Below are 22,692 nucleotides of genomic sequence, written 5' to 3' on the forward strand. Positions count from 1 at the left end.
TCAAATTCATCGATTCAAGAGATTGGATGGGTTAGGGAGAGGAAGAACCCGAGAGGGAGGAGGAAGAAATAAAAGCAACCTCGGCAAAGGGAACTTGGCCATGGGTTTTGAATCCATGCTCGGCGCCAGGATCCATGGCTCCGAACTCGAAGCCGAGATCCACGGCTCCGAAGTCGGAGCCAAGATCTGTGGCTCCGAGGTACTGGCCACGTCAATGCCACCTAGGATGCCTTGTTGTGCATGTTTAGGCACATCGGAGCCAAGATGTGTGGCGCCGAGAAGTGTTACCACGGAGCCTTGAGTCCTGACGTCGACCCCATGGTCTAAAGATAAGTTTATATCTCCTTAAGGGGCCAAACGTAAACTTTCTTAAAAAGACCAAATTAAAAAAAAAAGAAAAAAAGGGGCACTGAGCCTCGCGAGTCGCCACGCACGAAGGAATCATCTCCTTCGCTTGGCGTCGCTCGTGCTACGGCGATCAACAAATCACATTGTACTGTGCTAGTATGTGTACTACTGTTACGGATCGCATTGTCTTTATAAAAAATCGGAAGACAACGAGCGCGTGCACTGTGCTCGTGTGGCGATCGATCGGTCCTGCCGACGTGAAAGCCTGGTGAATAAGAAATAAATTCAGGGATAGGGGGATGGCGGGTGCAGAGAGTGTTTGTCGGAGGGAGATGGGCCGGCACTGCCATGCACGGACGTACTAGTAGTAGACGGTAGCGTAGATAGATAGGAATAGGAATGGCAGCCTTCTTCCTGTGTCTTCACTCCCCATCCGGCTTTCAATTGAATTATGCGCGTCAACAGCGTTCTTGTCCGGGAGTCGTCGCTCTTGTTTAGGCCTTTCCTGTGTCTTCACTCCCCATCCGGCTTTCAATTGAATTATGCGCGTCAACAGCGTTCTTGTCCGGGAGTCGTCGCTCTTGTTTAGGCCTTGTTTAGTTTGAATACTAATAAAAAAAACAACTTCGCCTGGTTTCTAGACCGGGCGCCTGGCGTGATTCTCAGCCTTCCCTGCGTGCTGGGTAATGTTTCGGCAGGACCACGCTGTGAAAAACGACCCGAGACTGTCTTGCAGCGCAAGTGTGGCTGAGATTTCCCTAGCCAGCACGAGTCACCGTTTTCACAACTTCGCCTGTTCGAGACGCTCGCGTTACTTCTCGTCTGTTTTCTCCACGGGCACCACAGGCTTACCCTCGGGCTCGGAGAAAGATACACCATGTAAGGATGTTCACTATCAGCGAGAAGCGATTCGTGACTGCTTATAGTGCTTTTGATTGATCGATAATGCTCGAAAGCCGGCGTCTGGCCATTTGGACGCCGCACGGCCTAGTCCGCCTCGCCGCTTCCGCTCGCGCCACTCTCTCACGCCCACGATACACGCTCCCTCCCGTCGCTTGCTCCGCTCATCGCGCGCCCCGCCGACGCGGATATGCCACCTACACCGCGCCACGCAAGGGGCGGATTTGGGCCTAGGGCAACTAGGGCCACGGCCCTAGGCATGGCCCAAAAAGTCCCTTATGATAAATGTAGTTATCCAGCTTGGTTCTAGATATTGGGCCAATTGTGCACACCCTAAACGGCCCAGAAGTCCAGCACAGAGAGAAGAGAGGCAGAGCGCGCAGATGGGAAATCACGGGTGCGGCCACGGCGCCCGTATCTGTTCGGCCGTTCCTCTTCCTCACTTGTAACACCCTCGTTGTTACACTGTACAATCTTTTGCTAAAACACTGCATGTGCATCATGTTTATATGATAGTGTATGAAATATAATATGTAAATAAATTCTTGTGACTTGAAACGTTTATCGGAAACGCGAAACGAATGTTATATTTTATGTCGTGTTATATCGCTTAGAGTTCTAGACGAATTTTTATTGAACGAAAATGCTATAGAACACATACCCGACACTTTAATAAAGTTTATAGTACAAACTTCATAGGTGGCGATGAAATACTTGCGGTCGAGAACGGGATTCACTAGATAGCTTACTTAATAGCTTGGAAACCGAAGTTGACGCGAATCCGAACAAAAACTTAGTCATTTTCTTAAGTCGAAAAATGAGTCGACGAAGCTAAGTTTGGGAATTTTTATAGGAAGATCGGGTTAAGTAGTGGCATGGTATTAGGGTTTGTTTTAGTTGTTTGATATATTATCTCGAGCGTAAAATAGTTGGTTTAGCAATTGAAGCATTGAGGTGGGTTTTGGGCACGCTTTAAAAAGCGTGCAAGGCACATTCCCTAGTGGGAGCAGTGTCAATGCGGGCCCGCACCACCACTGCCGTGCTTGTGCAAGCACCCACACACGCACACGCACGCGCACGCGCACGCCGCACCCAGTGACCTGGCGGCTCGGCCAGCACCGCCGTCATCGCGGGCCCGTTGCCCTGGCTCGGCCACTGGCGCCGCTTCACCGTGTCGCTGACCCCGCGCGTCGCGCCACTACGCTGCTGCTAGCCGTGGCCGCTTGTGCGAAGTCGACCGCGTGTGCTCTGCCACCGCCGTCGCGTCCGCCTGCCGTCCTGCGGCCCCGCGCTCACCTGTGTGGTGCCATGAGCGCGTGGCCACACTTGGCCCTGCCCGCATGTCGCCTTGCCCGCCTGCCTTGCCATCGCGTTCGCGCTCATTGTGACGCTGCGCTGCTGCCTCCCCTGACCGGCGCCATGCCACTGCGGCGCGCAGAGCCGAGCCGCCATCATCGGTTTGCAAATTATGGTCGTGCGGCCCACTGTCCTTAACGCGTTGGTCGTTTCCCCATCGCCCTATAGTCGTACACGATTGTGCACTAAAGTGACAGCTGCGTCCCGCCACGGCAGCGACGAGCCACGCCATGCCTGTCTCCCCTGTTTCTCTGGCACCGTGGTCGCCGGATCCGCTCCTCTAAATTCGCCGTAGTGGAGCCACCTTAGTTCAATTAACCCCGTCCACAACTCCGTCGTGTAGTCTGCCAACCGCTCGACCCCACCTTGCAGCGAGCCTCGCCGTGCCATGCTTCAATTCGGAGTTTTTCTCTCGCCGGGTCGTTAAGACCGCCATGGCACGCGTCGAAGGCAAGCTCCCTATCCAGTGCAGCTTGTGTCAATTCGTCGCACCGCTGACTTTGCCTCCACCTACTCGTCACCCTGCGCACCTTTGCCTAATCGCTACCACCGCCTAGCCTTCCCTGACGCAGCCTTGCCACCGCTGTGCGCCACCGCACCGTCCGTGCGCACACGACCAGCTTGGCTCGGGCCACCTCCAATCGAACCACCACCTCGATTGGTTCCGTGGTGAGTTCCTTGAGCTCACTAGCTATCCCAATTTATTCAGCGTTGTCGTAACTCACCGGAATGCCACCGCCGTGATTGCAGGAGCTCTACCGCCATGGATCAGCCATGCTGCAGCGTCCCAGCTCGTGCTCCCAGCCCATGACGGGGAGGCCCGCACATGGCTAAAGATTCGCCGTTAGGTCAGGGCTATTTTCGCAAAACAGCCGAAGTGTGCGGGCCTCCCCGTCATGGGCCGTTGTCGCCCGGCTGGGCCACACCCCCACGTGGGCCGCATCGTGCGTCGTGCGTGCACACGTGTTGCGCCGAACTAGGCCGAGCCGCTCGCGTCTTGGGTCGTGTGGTAGAATTAGGGTTTCCAATTTCCAGTAAAGTTATAAATGTTTATTCAGTTTAGTTTTGAGCTAAATTTTGATAAATTATAGTAAATCTTATAGATGTCAAAAAATAGTGAAACAAAATTTATTAGGTTCACAAAAATGCCATCTATATGTTAGTGTAGTTAGTTTATAGTTAGCTGTGATAAGGATAGGTTCATAAATTCGATTTAGAAACCTTAGTATTATGTATGTTAATATTTGTATGAATTTTTATGGTAAATTGATGATATCTTTAGCCATGAAATTTTTATAGTAAGATCATTAGATTATTATGTACTCATTGTAATTTTTGTAGCCTTAGAGTAGGTTGATAAATAGAGTAGCTAGTACCCTTGTTTAATCATATATAGAGTAAATCGGTATTAAGAGTAAGAATACCTTTAGTTGCGAAGATAATATATGTCATGCGGTATACTTGTTAGTGTTAACAGTAGGTAACTTAGCACCTTAGTCGGTAGGACTAGCTTAGTAGCTTGATAGATGCATTTTATTTTAAGAGCTTCTGTTGTCGTATTACTAAGTGTTGCATTATTATTTCATACATGTAGATCACGAGCTGGTAGAGTTCGTGCCCGTGGACAAACATGACTACGAGAAGGCCATTGAGGAATACGAGGAGGAGATCCTCGTGCATGAGGGAGCCCTAGAACTTTTTGGTGCTGACTTTGTTGACCCACCGCCTATCCAAGGCAAGCCCCGGTGCACGACCCTTATTTTAAATAATCACTGAACATATATGATGTGCATTTACATTATAGACATTTTATGAAAACTTTGTGCATAAATCTATCTACCTATGAGTCCTACTATTATAGGTCGAGTAGCTGCTATGCTTAGGATTTTGGTAATGTGAGTAACCTACTGTTACTCATAATAGGTGATAATTATGATCACTCATGATAAAATGATGGAATGGAAAAGTGGTGACCGGACAGGGATATGGTTTGGGTACTGGTGGGTGTAAGAGGTTGTGTCCGGCCAACATGGCATAGCTTAGTTACACTTTTTTCCCTGTCTGTGTCGGTTAAGGACCGGCCGTTGCATAAGTCTCGAGGCAAGTCACAGATTTATTATCCCGAGCACATACTTGGGTATGGGCGCAGGGAAGACTTGTTGCTCTCTTGTCATGGGTTCTGGCTCTTTCGGGACCGACTGATTAGAAGCGGAGATGGTGGAGGTCCTTGCACCACACTAAGTCCGAGACTTAGAAGCGGGGGCTTGGAGTCCAAGTTTGGACGGGGACCTAGACCCCATGACAGGAGGGTGATGGGTTGGTCCTGCTTATGCCTGAGGTACAAGCGAGGCATGCGTTTTGGGGGTACCCAGCTGGGGGCATTGATTCGTGAATCGTCGGGCGATCCGGTACGGCTTGTTTTAGGTCTAGCACCGTAGTAAGAACTGAAAGATGAAAGGTGAAGAAAGAGAATTGATTGCTCAACTCTTGCTTGAAAGTAGAATAGGTGCTTACATAGAATGGTTAGATAATGAATTAATCATGGCTGATGATAATAACATAAATAAGGACTCACTATTAGTATTGCTTTCTGCAAAAAGGAAACCAGCAAACCATAAAGCTTTGCATATCCCTTGGAGTCGGGAAATTATTCCCACTAGTCGGATAAGTCTTACGAGTATATTATGTACTTAGGGTTTATTTACCCCTGTTGCAGGTAACGCTTGAGGAGTACCTTTGTGTGAAGGATTCTTCTGGTGGGCACAAACGGATCCTTGTTCTTTATCGCTAGATGTTTATTTTTATTCCGCTGTTTACTATTCCGCACTCTGACTTTGGAAATATAATAATGTACTTTCTATGAACTTTGGATGGATGAAATGGATTAAGTATTGTAACTCATTCTCATTATTGGATCCTTGGGGGAAAATGTGGATCTTTCGGGTTCTCCCTTGGGGTGTGCCCGACGGATACCGCCCGATGTAGCTTGCTTTCAGGGTGCTTAGTGTCTGGTGGAAGACGAGCGTCTCCGTAAGTGTGTTATTTCAGGCGGTTCTGCCATATCACTTCCTCTCCCACTTTGCGTTCTGAGTTGCTACTAACCCTAGCGCCAGTGGCCATCCTCCACCGAGAGCTAAGCGTCGGTCCACCCTTGGCCCTCGCTCATTGTCCGTCGTCCTCCTGTGGTCCCGTCGGACGCTGGTTCTCCACACGCCAGCTCTTCTGGCCCCGACACAACTGCTCTACCGCCCAACACGGCGGCGGCCGCCTAGGCCTAGCCACAGGCCACACTAGATGGCGTCCCGCCCTCGGCAGGCCAGCATTTTGGCGCAAGCAGGCAGCAACAGCGCAACAGGCAGGCGCATGCCACAGGCGCCTCTATCTCTATGGTGTGCTGGAGTACATAGTACTGGTCTATGTCTCTGTGCTCTGTGAGACTATTATTACTCGCTGATTGCAAGAGGGTTAACTGACTAAGCCTTGGTAATTCTTCCCCATTCTAAAATATGAGTTTTGTTTTAAAGTTTAACTCTCCCCGATCTAGAAATTCCTAAATGATTAATTGATTATTATGTTGATATTTGTCAAGTCTGAGCCGAGGAATAAGATTGTCGAAGGGGGTAATTGGTTGAATTATAGGATGATTTGTTATGTTAAACTAGATATCTTTGCAAGCATCAAAGATGAAAATAATTTGTATCAATTATGTTGTGTATTCGAACATGGAATTGAGATATCATCTAAATTTATACATTTATAGGCTAGTTTATTATCTATCATTATTATTGGGTCCAGTGTGGTTAATATTTTAATCCGGTGCAGAACATATATGCACTTTGACAGTGGCCCTAGGAGCCAAAATCAACAAGCTCCACCACTGCGCCACGCGCTCGGAATCGCACCTCCCGCGCAGACTAGCGCCGCCCTCCACGTCCACGCGTGCTATTTGCCTGTTGTGACCACTGCCGATCCTGTGCCTCTCGGCTGGACTAGCACCGCCCTCCGCGTCACTCCTTGGCATCGAACTCCGCACTAGCAGTGAGCTTCGCGTCGACGAGCCTTTTGGAACCGTATGTTTTACGCGATTCAGATGTATGTTTCATCTTTATGTTCTATGTGTTTTATCTAGATGTTGCAAAAGGAACTGGAGTTGCATATGTTGCAATAGCTACATGCGTATGTTTTAAGTGTATGTTCCACATGTTTTAGCTGTTTCAGATGTATGTTGCAAATGTATATTCTAAATGTTTCAGACGTTTCATCTGGATATTGCAATGACTATATGTTATGTTTCAAGAGTATACTGCGTATGTTGCAACGGTCGGAAAGATGTTGTAGAGGAGATGAGGCATTAGGACGGGGAAGGGGTGCGGCCGAGACAGCGTGGCGGAGGACGGGGGCGCGGTTGGGGATGGTGCGTGGAGCGTGGTGCGGCGGGGGAAGGAGCGACGCGTGGCGGGGAAGGAGCGCGACAGGCTCGATGTGGGGGCGCAACTGAGATGGGATTGAGGCGCGGGATGGGTCGCGTGTGGCCGGACGTAGTCGCTTGCGTGATATGGGCCACGAGTTGCCGGACGTGATCGCTGGCGTGGGATCTCTGCGAGCATGGAGGCATCCGATGCGCCACCGATGCAGGCGTTGAAGCTATGTCCAGACGTCCGGTCGCTAGCCCTGCCCTGCTCGAGTGCTGGCCTCTGACCTGGACACCGTACGGCACCCCACCTTGTTGTTCCCTCTCGCGTCGGTCTTTCATGCCCACCACGCGCACCCCGTCCGCGATGCGCGCTCCCTCCCATCGCCCGCCCCGCTCATCGTGCGTCCCATCGACGTGGATATGCCGCCTCCACCACGCCTCTTGCTTGGAATCGTGCCTTCCGCCCAAACAAGCGCTGCCCTTCGCGGCCGCGTGCGCCATCCGCCTGCTGCTACCACTGCCGATGCCCGTGCCTCGCTGCTGGACTAGCGCCGCCCTTCGCGTCACTCCGTGGCATCAAACTCCGCGCTAGCATTGAACTCTGCATCGACGAGCCTTTTTGCAACCGTATGTTCTACGCGATTCAGATGTTTGTTCCATGTGTTTCATCTTTATGTTTAACGTGTTTCATCTGGATGTTGCAAAAGGATCTGGTGTTGCATATGTTGCAATAGCTACATAAGTATGTTTCAAGTGTATGTTCCACATGCTTCAGCTGTTTCAGACGTATGTTCCAAATGTTTTAAGTTTTTCAGACGCATGTTGCAATATTACATAGGTATGTTTCAAGAGTATACTGCATGTGTTGCAACGGTCGGACGAATGTTGCAGAGGAGATGATACATTAGGATGTGGAAGTAGCACGACCGAGATAGTGCGGCGGAGGACGGGGGCACGACGGGGGATGGCGCCCGATGAGGGGAGAAGTGTAGGCTCGGCTGGGGGAGGAGCGAGGCGTGTCGGGGAAGGAGCGCGGCGGGCTCAACGCGAGGGCGCAACCGGGGTGGGATTGAGGTGTGGGATGGGCCATGTGTGGCCGGACGCAGTCGTTGGCACGAGATGGGTCACGGGCTACCGGACACGATCGCTGGCGTGGGATCTGTGGGAGCACGGAGGCGTTCGATGCGCCATCGGTGCAGGCGTCGAAGCCACGTCTAGAGATCTAGGCGTTAGCCCTGCCCCTAGAACAGTGTTTTCCCCTAACAATAAATTAGCTTCAACCGGCTTATCAGCCGTTTTCTGAGAGACAAAAAAAGGCCCTATTCGATTTGCTGAAAAGTCATAGGTGAAAGTATTGTTCGCTGATTTGTTGTGAAAGAAAAACGATGTTCGTTAGTTGAAATAGTACGGCTCGTAAGACAAGCAGACAGGGCCAAAAATGGTTTTTTTATACGGGAGAAAGAGAGAAAAGAGAGGAGAGCTGTACCATCCATTGCGAGGTGCTTTGCAACCATTGTATCCAAATCCCTAAATCAAGGTACTGCGATTCTGCAATGGAATATATTCCTCTTGAAAACATGGTATCCGCGATAGAATACAATACAGAGGTGGGCGAGCCGAGTTTTCCTCACCGTCACCGGTGGTGGCGACGGCATCTCACCGCCCGGGGCCAGTGACGCAGATCGCGTGGGCAGCGACGCCGACGCCTCTCATCCAGTTATCCCCTAGGAAAATCACCCAAGAACCAAGATCAGCCGCCGCCGTCGCCGGGGGACAGCACGTACGCGGGCCGCGGGATTATTTTACCCGGCCTGTCGGGCGTTGCGGTGAGCGGCCGCGGCAGCAGCATCGCGCACCTCCCACGGCCTACTCTGCTGCTGGTGCTGCTAACATGTCCCCATGGACGGCCGATGGGGTTTTGTTTAGTCGCCCGCGCGGAAGCAAGCGAAAACACGAAGGGCACCGGCTGCCTCGCACAGGCCCTGCTGGTATCCCCTTGCCCGCCGCATTACGCGACGGCAAGACGGCATTAGTTTATGCTCCCCCGTGCCATCTTTCCCGGGGCTCCTACTCCTAATTAACTACGAGCGCGCGGTGTCGCGCGCTCACCGGTCAATCTCAAGATTCGGCATGCCCGGCGGCCCTCCGATCCGTTGACAATGACAGGGGCGTCGAAGCCTGATAAAATGGCTGCAGCCTGCAGACGAGCTGGGCGTTGCTGTGATTAAGGCCTGTTTTCGTCACGAGATTAGCGTGTCTGGTCCTGATCGATTCGCTCGTCACCGAGCAATTAGGAACGTACGTGGACGGAAGGTGCATGCATGGCCCGGGGGGACACCGCCGGTTGGAGCATAGCGTACGTCGACCGCCAGGGCCGTGTCCTCTAGTCGTGGCTGGTGATGTGGACCTAATACCTGCTGCTGCGATACGGTACATATATACGCATAGGAAATTTGGAATACGGATGCTTTCAGCGCGACGGAAAGGAACGCAATACCAGTACGTATAGGCGCATAGCTAGCGCGCGTCATGACCCGGAGCTCGTAATGGTCCTGGTCCTGCCCTCTAGCTGGGGATTATAAGCGTGTTCCAGTCGTTTTCTGGGTGGTGTGTGTGTGTAATGAGGTAGTAAGCCACGAACTTGGGTCCTGAAAATGTGCCGGGACCAATGGTAGATATAGAGATTTTATCCATCCAAGTACCATTACAAGATCTATGAACCTGCCTGCGGCATCTTGCTGGTACCAAGAAACAAAATGATGGAAAAGTTAGGCCAGCGCCAGCAAAAACACGAGCCCTTGTCAAAGTGAATGAAGGAACACCTGATGGCACGCACGTACTACGTACTAGTAGTACAATTATGATACCACCCGTACTCGTGTATACTACCAAAATGTACTGGTACTGGTAGGGGTAGTAGACTCGTAGTCGTAGACGGCGAGAGGACAATTCCTGTCCGGGTAGGCTTTGACCTGACGTGACAACACACGTGCGAGTGTGCGACGCCCATAAAGCCTAGCGGGAGACTGGGGATGGGAGCGACGCGCCGACGCGGTAGAGCCGGGACGACGACGACGAACGTGCAGGCGCAGACTCCGGGACGGCGGTTATTCAATGACACAAAGCCGCCGCAGCAGCGAAGCCTGCGACTAATCTCCCGTTAATCTTTGGTGTCCAGTGTTAGGATCAAAATACCTCTCTGTAATGTAGATCAAGAGTAAGCCTCTTAGATGGGATACTCTTGATGTACCTCGCCCTAGGTCATCATTCGATCCATGGCGCCGCAACGGCTTGGACGTCGGCGTCGTGGCAGCTCGGTGCTGTGGAGTCCAGCGTAGTGATGGCGAGGTCCAGTGGCGACGGTGACCCGAGTCCAGTGGTGACGGCGATGTCAGTGCAGAGGCGACGGCGGAGTCGGTGGGGCTTCCCGTCGCTGGCAGCACCCTTCTTTAGATCGGATTAGGTTTCTCTGTAGATGGTTATGGCGGCTCCGGTCAACCTCGTAGTTAGAGCCGTGAACCCCACCTATCTTTATAGTGCTGTGCGACAGGGGCCCACCAACCGTATTAGGGTTGGACGCCCCCGATCAGGGCGCAGATCCAAGGGCCAAATAGATCGTTGGGCCTATTAGTGGAGATCAACTAACATTTTCCCCTTGATCTCACTACCATCTTTCAATTCCATATCATTTACTTTTGTTCATTCCATTACAGATTAGCGCATAGAGTATGTTTCATCGTCACGGTCAATTGCCGATAGATTTAACAGCTATAACACACCACTCTGTTTTGAAATAGATACTTAACTTTGGGCCTTCTTTTGTCCAAGAATTTTAGATTTTCCCTTAAACCCATGCTAGCTACATGTTCTCTGAACACGTTGGGTGGTAAGCCTTCTGTAAGCGGATCCGCGAGCTTCGTTTCAGTACTTATATGCTCAAGACTTATGACATGATCCCGGGCTTTATCTTTCACAACATAATACTTTATGTCAATGTGTTTGGCAGCACCACTTGACTTATTATTATGAATATACTGTACTGCCGAATTATGATCGCAGCATAACTTAAGTGGTCTATAGATGTCGTCAACTACCTTTAAACCGGGTATGAACTTCTTTAGCCAGTTCACTCGTCCCGTTGCCTTATAACACGCTACAAACTCGACATACATTGTGGACGATGTAGTGACGGTTTGCTTTGAGTTTTTTCATGAAATAGCTCCCCTTGCGAGAGTGAATACACGTCCAGACGTGGATTTTCTATCATCTCCCGCATAATCAAAATCTGAATATCCCACTATATGGAGTGAATGAGATCTTCTATACGTCATCATAAGGCATTTCGTTCCTTGCAAATAACGCAAGACTTTCTTTATTAATTTCCAGTATTATGTTCTAGGATTGCTCTGAAATCTATCAAGTAACCCGATAATAAATGCCAAGTCAGAGCGCGTACATACTTGAGCATATTGCAAGCTTCCGACAACTGAAGCATATGGAACCATTTTCAATTTGATCGATCTCATACTGGTTCCTGGGGTATTGAAAATCCCCATATCTGTCGCTCTTGACTATAGGAGCAGGTGATGGACTATATTTGTGCATACTAAATTTCTTTAAGATTCTTTCCATATATATCTTTTGTGACAGTCCTAATACTCCTTTACTTCTATCTCGATGAATCTCGATCCCTATAATGAACGAAGCTTCACCAAGATCTTTCATATCAAATTTTGAGGACAAAACTTCTTTGTCTCCAGTAGTAAACTAACATTACTACTAGCAAGTAAGATATCATCCACATACAGGATAAGAAAGATAAACTTCCCATTCTTAACCTTTGCACAGACACAATTGTCCTCTATATTCTCTTTAAATCCAAAATTTCTTATCGTCTGATCAAACTTCAAGTACCACTGTCTTGAAGCTTGTTTTAATCCATAAATGGATTTCTTTAGGCGACATCTCATTTGTTCTTTTCCTTCCATAATAAAATCTTTCGGTTGTACCATGTAAACATTTTCCTACAAGTCCCCATTGAGAAATGACATCTTTACATCCATTTGATGTAATTCTAAATCGTAATATGCCACTAATGCTATTATGATTCTGAAGGAATCTTTACATGAGACTGGAGAAAAGGTCTTATTGTAATCGATGCCTTCTCTTTGCGTAAAGCCTTTTGCCACAAGTCGCCTTTATATCTCTCTATATTCCCTTGAGAGTCAAGTTTTTGTTTTGTAGACTCATTTACAGCCTACTGTTTTGGCTACTTTAGGAATTATTTTTAAGTCCCAAACTTTATTGGCATTTCATCTTTCATGGTCTCAAGCCACTTTGATGAATGATTATTTCTCATGACTTATTCAAATGAGGTGGGATCATCCTCCATTTAAAATTCCATAGTATTGTATATTTCATAGTCAGCAGAAATAGTTGATTTCTAACTCTTTGAGACCTTCTAGGGGCCTCCATATTTGACACATCTTCTATTTGAGGTTGTTGTTGCTCCCCCTCATGTGTGGCAATAGGTTCTATAGGATCCTTAAGAACATGATACTCATCATCATTCATTGTTGCCACAGACGGAATAACAACAGGTGCTGGCACCACAATATCTTGCACTGTTGGTGCAGCGACAGCAGGTAGTGAGAAAATTGGCTCATGAATTATCGGAGTGGGCGCATACACCCGCTTCTCTTTAAGATCAATTTCTCGAGCTACCATGCTCCCCCTCATCATTTCATCCTCTAGGAAGACAACGTGTCTCATTTCCACAAACTTTATATGTCTGTCTGGACAGTAGAAACGAAAATCTTTTGACTTTTCTGGGTAGCCAATAAAATAACAACTTACTATTTTAGGATTTAGCTTCACAATGTTTGGGTTAAATACTTTAGCCTCAGCAGGACTCCCCCACACGTAAGTGGTTTAATGAGGGTACTCTTCCTGTCCACAACTCATACGGTGTTTTGGGCACCGACTTACTTGGTACTCTATTAAGAATATGAATGGTGGTTTTTAACGCCTCCATCCACAGGCTCAATGGTAAGGTGGAGTAACTTATCATACTACGCATCATATCCATCGGGGTACGATTGCGACTTTCAGCTACTCCATTCTGCTACGGTTCGCCCGATATAGAATACTAGGCTACTTTGCCATTCTCCTATAAGAACCTTACAAAAAGTCTAGGAACTTGGTCATATGGGGTATGCCGACCGTAGTATTCCACCCACGGTCAGACCTGACTATCTTAATCTTTAAATTGTGTTGGTTTTTAACTTCGGCCTTAAATATCTTAAATTTATCCAATACTTTTTTTCTTTCTTTGATTGGATAAATGTAGCAACAATGGGAGTAATCATCTGTGAATATTTTGAACGAATCATAACCATCCACACTCTTTACAGAAAACGGACCACATATGTCTGTGTGAGTAATCTGTAAAATTCCTACGCTTCGTTTGACATCTTGCTTAATTTTCTTTACATACTTTTCTTTTATGCATTCTCTGCATTGTTCTAAATTTGAGAGCTCTAATGAAGGAAGAATATTATTCTTAACTAGTCTTTCTATTCTTCCCCTCGAAATATGGCCTCGTCGACAGTGCCACAATTTTGATGACGCATTGTGAGCTCCCTTATCCACTATTTTTAGAGTAACTCTCTATCACCAGTTACTTTTATCAGCTGGGTAGCATATGTCTTTGAAGAGCCAGTGAACTAACTCTTTATTCTATCGAGGTACTCGGTGACCGTGTCACACTCTGGGATTGAACTCACAATTGCAGGCTCAATCATATTCTTTATCACAGCCAAACAGATCTTGTTGGCAGTGACCCACTTCCTATGCTCAAGGTCATAGGACATCTTTTGGGATTCAGAATCCCTCTCTTTAGTTGCCCAAACGGCATCATCCTCGTTTGTCTCCCTCACCGGTGTCACTGGCCATGTGGAACACGGTGAGGTGACTACCCAGTCCACCTTAGTCAAAATGAAGGCCATGTTAAACTTTTTCTTAACATAAAAAATAACAACAATTACATGTCTTGATTCCAACGTTGGTCAAAATCAAAACATACAACTGTTATACATTATTTCTACATCACCGTTAGACAGAAATAGAATTAATGCATAAATAATTAAAATTACGATATTGTTATTAACAATGTTGATCAGAAAATAACAACATCATAATCATGTGAAAATCTCTTTTTCTTCAATTAAATATCACGTTGGTTCAAAATAATTGGAGAATAAACAATTTCTTTAGCAGCGGAAACATGAAAAATTCATTATCTATGTTTCAGAAGCATTAAACTTTTCTCAAATATTCTCTAAAAAATTATCCCGTTGGTTCAAATTTTAACAGAGATATTAAACTAGATAATTCATCGAAATCTGCTTCTGAAAATTAAATAAACTTCAAATCTATTCATGCTATTCCTTTGGCTCGGCCTGCTGCAGCAGTAAAACGGCCGAGCAAGCCAGTGCAGTGCTCGGCCCAGCGGCGCAGCAGCAACGCGCAGCAGTGCTCGCGGCCCAGCAATGCGCCGGCGCAGCCCAGGCCCATTTTGCACGCACGTCCGCTCGTTGCGCCACCACCGCGCCCAGGCCGCAACCTGGGCCTGGCCCGGGAAAGTCCTCGCCCGCCTGGGCCGATTGTGGTCCGTTCTCTTGTCGCCGTTGGATCAGATCCGATGGCTGTGCGTGGTTCTCGGGCGAACAAAAAAACCGCTGCCGCGGCCATCTCAACCAAAACCCTATCTCATTTCGCATTCTCTGCTTCTCTCTCTTCGCTCTCTCTTCGCCGCTCTCCTCTCCTCTCTTAGCACATCCATGACACCGAGCGAGACCGAGCGAGGACGGCAGAGCCATGGCGCCGTTGTCGGCCCCCTCGTCGGCGTGTGCGCTCCCTAGCAGGTGAGCGCGCCGCCGTCGAGTGGTCTGGCCGTGGTGCCCTACGCCAGAGGCTTCGCAGCAGCCGCGCCGGTGGGTGTCGTGCCCTAGCGGCAGCGACGGCTTCTTCTTGTGCGGCGACGAGGTGGCAGCGCGGTGCACGGCGAGGTAGACCCCTTCCCCCTTTCCCCTTTCTTCTCCGATTTGGATCTTGTTTGTTCTTCTCGGATTCAACCGATTTGGGGATCTAGGGTTATGGTTTCTTTTCCCCGATTCGTTTCGTTCGATTTGGTTCATCTCTTTCATTTGATTTCTTTTCTTTTCTATTTGTACCGAATCGCTCTCTTCCCCTTCCTCGTCGTGAGTTAGGGTTAGGGTTCGGTTGAACCCGATTCGGTTTTGATTCGAGATCTGTGAGATAAGCCCCTTCCCCTCTTCCCCTTCTTCTCTTTTGGATCTTCTTTCTTTTCCTTTTGGAGTTGAACCGATTCGGGGTTGGGGTTAGGGTTAGGGTTTGACTCACTGGAGTCACTGTTCTTCTTCCCTAGTGAGTGCTTTGTAGGGTTGGGGTTCAGCTTTGATTCTCTTTTAGGCCGAATCCCTCTACTTTTGTTCTTTCCTTCACCCAGTTAGTGTTAGGGTTACGGAACCCCTTTTGTCTGCTCAGATCCGAAAGGAGGTCTATTCTTTTCTTGCCGCGCGCCGATGAAGACGGAGGTGCGGCACCTTTCTCCGCGCGGTGGTGGTGGTGACCAGGAGTTCAGTGTCGTCCGCCACCCTCCGGTCTCTTTTTAATTTTCTTTTACCCGGTTAGGGTTAGAGTTTCATTCCGAAAACGGATCAAACCCTTGTGATTTCTTTGATTTCTTTTCAATGCTTTACCCCATACTAGATCTACACACTGGCAACCTTGGCTCCGATACTATTGTTAGGATCAAAATACCTCTTTATAATGTAGATCAAGGGTAAGCCTCTTACTTAGATGGGGAAACTCTTGATGTACCTCGCCCTAGGTCATCATTCGATCCATGGCGCCGCAGCGGCTTGGACGCCGGCGTCGTGGCAGCTCGGCGCTGTGGAGTCCAACGTAGTGATGGCGAGGTCCAGTGGCGACGGTGACCCGAGTCCAGTGGTGATGGCGATGTCAGTGCAGAGGCGACGGCGGAGTCGGTGGGGCTTCCCGTCGCTGGCAGCACCCTTCTTTAGATCGAATTAGGTTTCTTTGTAGGTGGTTATGGCGGCTCCGATCAACCTCGTAGTTAGAGCCGTGAACCCCACCTATCTTTATAGTGCTGTGCGATAGGGGCCCACCAACCATATTAGGGTTGGGCGCCCCGATCAGGGCGCAGATCTATGGGCCCAATAAACCGTTGGGCGTATTGGTGAAGATCAACTAATATCCAGCTCACCATGCATACCGGTGGTCCAATTCTTCTTGATCGTTGCCAATTGCCATTCCAGTGGTCGATCAGAGGTTGTTTAAGTAGCCCCAAAATATTCTTGGTCTCTCGTCATTTGTCTCCAAGAAACATCACAAGCAGTATCCCTGAACAATGGCGACCCATCCATCCTTGTGTGAATACTGACTGAAGCAAAGGGTTCCGTCACAGAGCAAGGCAAGGCATCGCTTAAATCCTCGCGACGACCATATGATAGAAAAGGACCGGCAACTGTTCGCCGGGGCGTTGTGTGACGTTGATCCGATCCAAAGGGCCCCTGCCCGCGACAAACGAATGGGGCGAGTGTGTGTCACGGCGGCATGCATGGCGCCATGATTGTTTCAGCATTGATGCTGCTGAATGCTGATGCTACGACGATCTGATGGGGGATGGAATCAATCAAGCGGGGACGGACATTGCTACGGGGCAGGCCATCATGGAGATTGCGGCACCTGAGGTCCACATGCTTGTTGCCTTCAGCCTTCACCTGGGGTGCCAAAGCGGCATGCAGTCATGCTCAGTGGTCTGCCCAAATGTTTTTCAAGTGATCACTCACCTTCAACTATCAAACCATCTAATCTGAAATACTCCTGCCGAGTCACTCATCAGCTAGCTTCTTAGCAAACATAACTGTCCATTAATAAACTGAAAAGGCTGCATGCAGCAATTATATTCTTTTGATCCGGAAGGTCAAGGGTAGCACACGCCGTGCCCAGCATCTAGACATTATGCACGAGTAATTGGAGATCCTAGTTAGAATAACCACCTAGAGCTTGATAGAAGTTGCTTTCTAGAGCTGAACTCATCCGAGTTAAAAGCAAAGTCAGGCCTTCTCGGGGCTCTATGTCAGATTGTCAGTGTTGCACCTTGTACTTATCGGGAGACAGCCAGGTCAAGCAAAGTAGATAAACAAATCACGTCTATAATTGAGGCCTTTGATGATACCGTGCACGGTGCACATGGTTACTTTCAAGCTAGCGAATGCAGGCACCGAGCAAAGCTCAGCCTGGAAACAGCATCTCCATCTTCACCAAACTGAAAGTAAGGATCCCATGCACAAATGTCCCCTTTCAGAGAATCAGATACGTGGACAGGAAGACTATGCTCAAGTAATTTTTTCCCTTTTCTGCCTAATCATGCAGAGTGTTTCTCTGCTCCACAAATATCCCTTTCTGTAAACTTCAGGTAAACCAGCCACGCAGCCCAGTTCTCAGTCACTAGCTCCGGCAATCCTCTTCCTCTACATCCTGGGCCACACACAGCGGCACAGCGCTGCAGGCAGGCAACAGCAATACGCAGCGCCCTCCTCATGTCTGAAGCCTGAACACACCCACGTCGCACTGGGCCAGAATTCTCCTCTCGTTTCAGCAGGCCTTGCCTTGCACCACGTAGCCTTGTAGCCACCACAGAACTGATGCGCTGCCGCTGCTTGTCCGCACCCCAAATGGTCCTCCGTATATAACGGCCCGATCGCTCGGCGAGTCTGTACATACTTGTGCAGAAACCACTTGCACCTGAACTACTGATTCCTGAAGCAATGGCCATGAGGGCTCTTCCGCTGACCCCTTCCAAGAGCTCCTCGTTTGGAGCTCACCAAATCAGGCCAAGCAGTGGTGTCCCCAGATCAGTTATAGCTTATGCAAAGGGAAATGAGGAGGAGGGCAACAAGCAGTCGCTGTTCGAAAGCATCACCGAGGCGCTGGACTTCTCGCAGGTCCGGTCGGAGAAGGATGCCAAGCTGCTGTATGAGGCCAGGGAGTCCACCAAAGCTGGAGGGAGGATGACGAGGGAACAGGTATGGAACCACAACCACTGATGCAAAGCAACCGTGGATCGATAATGTTTAAATCAGTAGTCTGATTTATTTTTTCATACGCTTGTTTGATTTGCAATGAAGTATGGAGCACTGAGGCGGAAGATTGGTGGCACCTACCAGGATTTCTTCAAGTCATATGTTGATGGTATCTCATCTATACCTTTCTCATGAGAATAATTAAATGCCAAGTGAATATTCGCGTGTATTGTCTACTGATATTCAGATAAACACCGCATGGCTGAATAAGCTGCATAGTGTGATACGTCAAAAACAATTGCAGTATGATGAAAATAGTGCCTATTGGGCCTTTCTAAAAAAATTAGTGTCTACTGAAAATATATTATGACACACAAAGTTTTGGTTATTCTTTTTTGAACAAGAGAAAGAATATCAAGTTACCGAATACTGACAAACCAAATTGGTTTCAAATTCAGTCGATGGACAGTACGTGGAGGAAGGTTGGGTCGATAAGACCTGCAAGATCTGCAAGAAGGACACAAGGGGGGAGCCAAGGCAGGTTGACAAACTAGGAAGATATGCTCATGTGGCATGCTTGGAGAACCCAAAACCAACAAACTTCTTTGCCAAAATCTTCGCCAGATGAACTATATAATTGTTTCACTCATGGTTACATACAACAGGTAGCGTTCTGGCTTCAAGGGCCAAACTTTCCTTGTGCACAATTTTTCAAATGAATTGGTATATACTGAGCATCAGCGCATTCCATAAGTTCAATTTCTTCAGTGTACTCAAGTAGATCATGAACGGCGCCATGACCCATAAAGATCAGAGCAAACTACTGAAAATGTTTATATAGTAGCATAAGACTTTACAACAAGTTAGTACTCTTGAGTCATCTATTAGCTCATGTTCCTATCATAATACAGGAGGAGCTTCCAACTGTAAGCTTATTTATAGAACTATGGAGTACTATAAAGCTACTGCATTTTGCTTACCTAATGCTGTAGTTATATAATGTGTTTTTAGGAGTCTCTTGTGTTGAGCATGGACAGGTAGACCCTGCACCTGATGACAGTGCATCCGATCTTAAAGCCCGGCATTACTGTAAACCCAACACTGATCTTTGCTTCCTCTGTGGTCAGCTTAGCTGGTACACTTTCCATGTGCTTCTTTTGAAACTGAACGCCACTCTTGACAAAGAACATCTCAGCCATTGGTTTCAAGAAGCGAGCAACGGTGAGCAATGCCCAGACATATCTAGCCATTCTTGCAAATGTCTGGTAAAATTGTGTCCTTGGATGACCGCCCATCTTGACAAATGCCCTGTGATCCAAATTTCCAAAGAAGGAATCCTCCATATTACTTGGTACAGCAACCAGATACTTTTCTCGGCAGAATTTTCCAAAGTTGGAATTCGGGGACTCAACAAGAGCATCGAATGGATCCTTGAAACTCATAACATGGTAAAAAGAATCCATGGAAAAATAGTCCTCTTTGGTCACCATCAGCATTGCCCGAGCAAAGTACGCCTCAACGCAATACTTCTTGTCAGTCCTTTTCTCAAATACAACAGATTTATCGACTGGAAACACAGAGTAGTTGAGGTCCCATCCAGAAACTTTCATCGAACTGATGACGAGTTTCGTGAAATCATGTATGCACTTTGATGAATTCTCAAACAACTCCATGAACATATCTATTGATCCCCCTTTAACAATGTCAAAACTTATTTCTCTGTGCATGAGCAACGCTCTCCGGTCAACTTCCTCCTTCAGTTCCATATTCCTCCTTTCCAGTTCTTCAAACTCTGCTCGCAACAGAACAAGTTCAGAATCTTTCTTGCAAATGTCAGCCTGCAACTCCAGAGCAAGCTTTTGATGCTCATGAATCCTTGAGCTCACATGAGACTGGTACATTGGATTGCTCCACTTGCTGACACCAAAATACAGATCTTTAAGCCCAGCTGTCTCTTCAAGCTCTGACACAAAATGCTCACCAGCGGCCGCAACCTTTTCAGGATCATATGGCACATGTGCTTGCTGAACCTTGAGATAAGCCAGCTTCAGACCAGAGACTGCATCAAGAAGCTTCTCAACAACCGCATCCTCATAGCGGGCAGTGGAAGTTCCAGGGCAACTCTCATGGTCAGAGACTTGATGCGGATATATTTTCAGGTGTGCACCGTCTTCACTGCTGCCCCCGGTGCTGCCGGCGTTGGGCTTCTTGCCGACGTTCTCCGCGACAGCGACGGAATGCACCTTGCAGATGTCCGTGATTCGCAGAAGCAGGCTGGAAGACGTCCTCCTCATCTTCCCCTTTGCTGGCTCCATCTCCAAGATCAGATTCCGTCCTGCAAGAGGAGACTGAGCAGCGTCCGACTCCGAGCGTCTGTGATCTTCAGTCTGCATGGAGACAACAAGTCAAACGAGCATAGATTCCAAGAAAGAAAGATCGCGGCTTCCGAACATGTTTATTTCGATCGAATCAATGCCATGAACACGGAATGTGGATTTAAGATTGCGTCTAGCCGATTGGCGTCCAGGAGAAGGAAACAAATACAAAAACAATCCAAGAATAGAACATGCCAATCTGCCCTGCAGATGCCTGTATGTAATGAGGAGTACCTTTTAGCCGGCGGGTCCTGAAACTCCAGGAACTGCTAGCCACGCGCATCTGAACGGATCCAGGAAGTGAAAAGCCTGCCAAGAATAGGACCCAGCGAGAGAGATGATGAGATCGCCCAGAATCTTCAAGGATCCAAGACTCGAAGTGATGGGGCTCTCACTTATTTAGTGGCAGAGGCAGAGGGCAGAGGGTTTTGGGTGGGGGAGGGAGGGAGGCAACGACCTCGTGGGCTCCAATGGATTCGAACAAAGAAAAGGGGGAGTGGTAGCCAGACAGCCAGGTGGGGGGAGTTTCTTGAGAGCCTCGGAAGAGGCGTGGGGGAGTTTCTTTTGTAATCCCAAGAGGCCGAGGGATGCTGCCGACCGAAGGAAGCGGGCCTTGGAAACCCTAGCTAGCAGCCTTCCTTGTTCGTCGCCTCTGCCCGGCCTGGCTCTCTGCAGCTTCCAGTAAAAAAGGCAGTAACCGTTCATCTTTTTATTTCAGGCTCTGTAACTGCAGATCTGACTGACTTCTCAGCTTCTATTCCAGATCGTGCAATGGTATAGAAGGGGAATATTCAGACCTTCAAAGGTCAGAGCGAGTGGTCACACGTTGTTGCAGTTAAGAAAGGGTTTACTCCATGAAAGGTGAAAACTGATCTTGAGCCGGCTCTGGTGGTTGAATAACTTCTGTCTTCAGTGCCCTCTCCAAAAGATAATGGTAGGTATTCAGTGCCATTTAGAGCGCCCTCGGTATTATTGTAATTAATCTTGAATCATGAATGCCTGAATTTGCTCTGCTCACCCAGACAATGCTGGCCATGGTACCAGCAGTAGGGGAATAAACAAGCTCGCCCTGTTTGCTTGACTTATAAGTCGTATTTTTTCAGCTAATGTACAATATTTTTCTCTCACAACAAATCAGTCAACAATACTTTCAGCCATAGCTTATCAGCCAAACGAACAGGGCAACAATCCAAATTGGGTGAAGATACACTAGGTTTAGATGTCCATTTTAGAAATGGACAACCCAGACTTGCCTTATGAAAGCAACCCAAAGTTGTACTCCTCTTTCCTTCCAAATTTAAAACTCAAAGCGAAAAAGGATTTCGTGCTTTAAAGCGCAAAAGCCCTTGCTAATTTCCTAATCATAAGGCGTTTGAGATGGCAAGTAATGGCATCCACGCAACGTCCAACTGTAAATCTAGCAAAGCTCGTGGTGTCTTCTTTCTTAAGCGTAGTAGTAACAATTAACAAACGCTCGTGCTTAAGACGGCACATTAGTTAGGTCGCCACTGGTATCCATTTAGCCCATGCTTTGCCTGTCACGGCGCTCCGTATTGAACACTATACTACTGATCAATACGAGTATCGCGTCGGATGGCAAAAGATACGGGATCACAAATTTTGCTTTGAGATATGAAGCTTCTTCGGTGCTTGTTTTGGTATAACTAGGTAAATGCACGTGCGAAATACAACAATTCATTCATCCAACAGTTAGGGCCTGTTTAGATTTCAAAAAATTTTGCGCAGTACCCGTCACATCGAATCTTGCGGTACATGCATGGAGTACTAAATATAGACGAAAAAAAACTAATTGCACAGTTGGGTGAGAAATCACGAGATGAAACTTTTGAACCTAATTAGTCCATAATTAGACACTAATTACCAAATTCAAACGAAAGTGCTACAGTAGCCAAAATCCAAATTTTTTTGGATTTAAACGGAGTCTTATTTGCAGTGTACATCCTCTATATTAATGGTTCTGTTCGGCTTACCCCATATTCGATTTGTTCAACTTCTTTTTTCAGCCGGAACAATATTTTTCTCTCACAGCAATTCAGCCGGAACAGTGTTTTTCAGCCAGTTTCTACCAAGTTTCAGACCAGTGAACAGGGTCATTACATTCATATTGTTTGAGTAATTAATTACATTCATCGAACAACAACTTAGT

General features: G+C 47.9%; 2 protein-coding genes across 6 annotated transcripts; one reads left to right on the top strand and one right to left on the bottom strand.

Moving 5' to 3' along the window:
* Positions 1-17,836: 17,836 nt before the first annotated feature.
* LOC136450660 (uncharacterized) lies at positions 17,837-22,692 on the top strand. Of its 5 annotated transcripts, none has more exons than XM_066451212.1 (4): positions 17,837-18,153; positions 18,256-18,319; positions 18,609-18,815; positions 22,550-22,692. In XM_066451212.1, exons 1-3 carry the CDS (start codon positions 17,896-17,898, stop codon positions 18,776-18,778), a joined length of 492 nt encoding a protein of 163 aa, XP_066307309.1. In that variant the 5' UTR covers positions 17,837-17,895; the 3' UTR covers positions 18,779-18,815; positions 22,550-22,692. The 5 variants fall into 5 exon arrangements, with proteins under 5 accessions (XP_066307309.1, XP_066307310.1, XP_066307307.1 ...); XM_066451213.1 differs by lacking the exon at positions 22,550-22,692 and adding an exon at positions 21,289-21,606; XM_066451210.1 differs by lacking the exon at positions 22,550-22,692 and adding an exon at positions 19,278-19,395.
* LOC136450659 (protein GRAVITROPIC IN THE LIGHT 1-like) lies at positions 19,158-21,282 on the bottom strand. Its single transcript, XM_066451208.1, has one exon. The coding sequence runs from the start codon at positions 20,541-20,543 to the stop codon at positions 19,158-19,160; it is 1,386 nt and encodes a 461-aa protein (XP_066307305.1). The 5' UTR covers positions 20,544-21,282.

The sequence above is a fragment of the Miscanthus floridulus genome, chromosome 5, assembly GCF_019320115.1.
Source record: "Miscanthus floridulus cultivar M001 chromosome 5, ASM1932011v1, whole genome shotgun sequence".
Taxonomy (NCBI): domain Eukaryota; kingdom Viridiplantae; phylum Streptophyta; class Magnoliopsida; order Poales; family Poaceae; genus Miscanthus; species Miscanthus floridulus.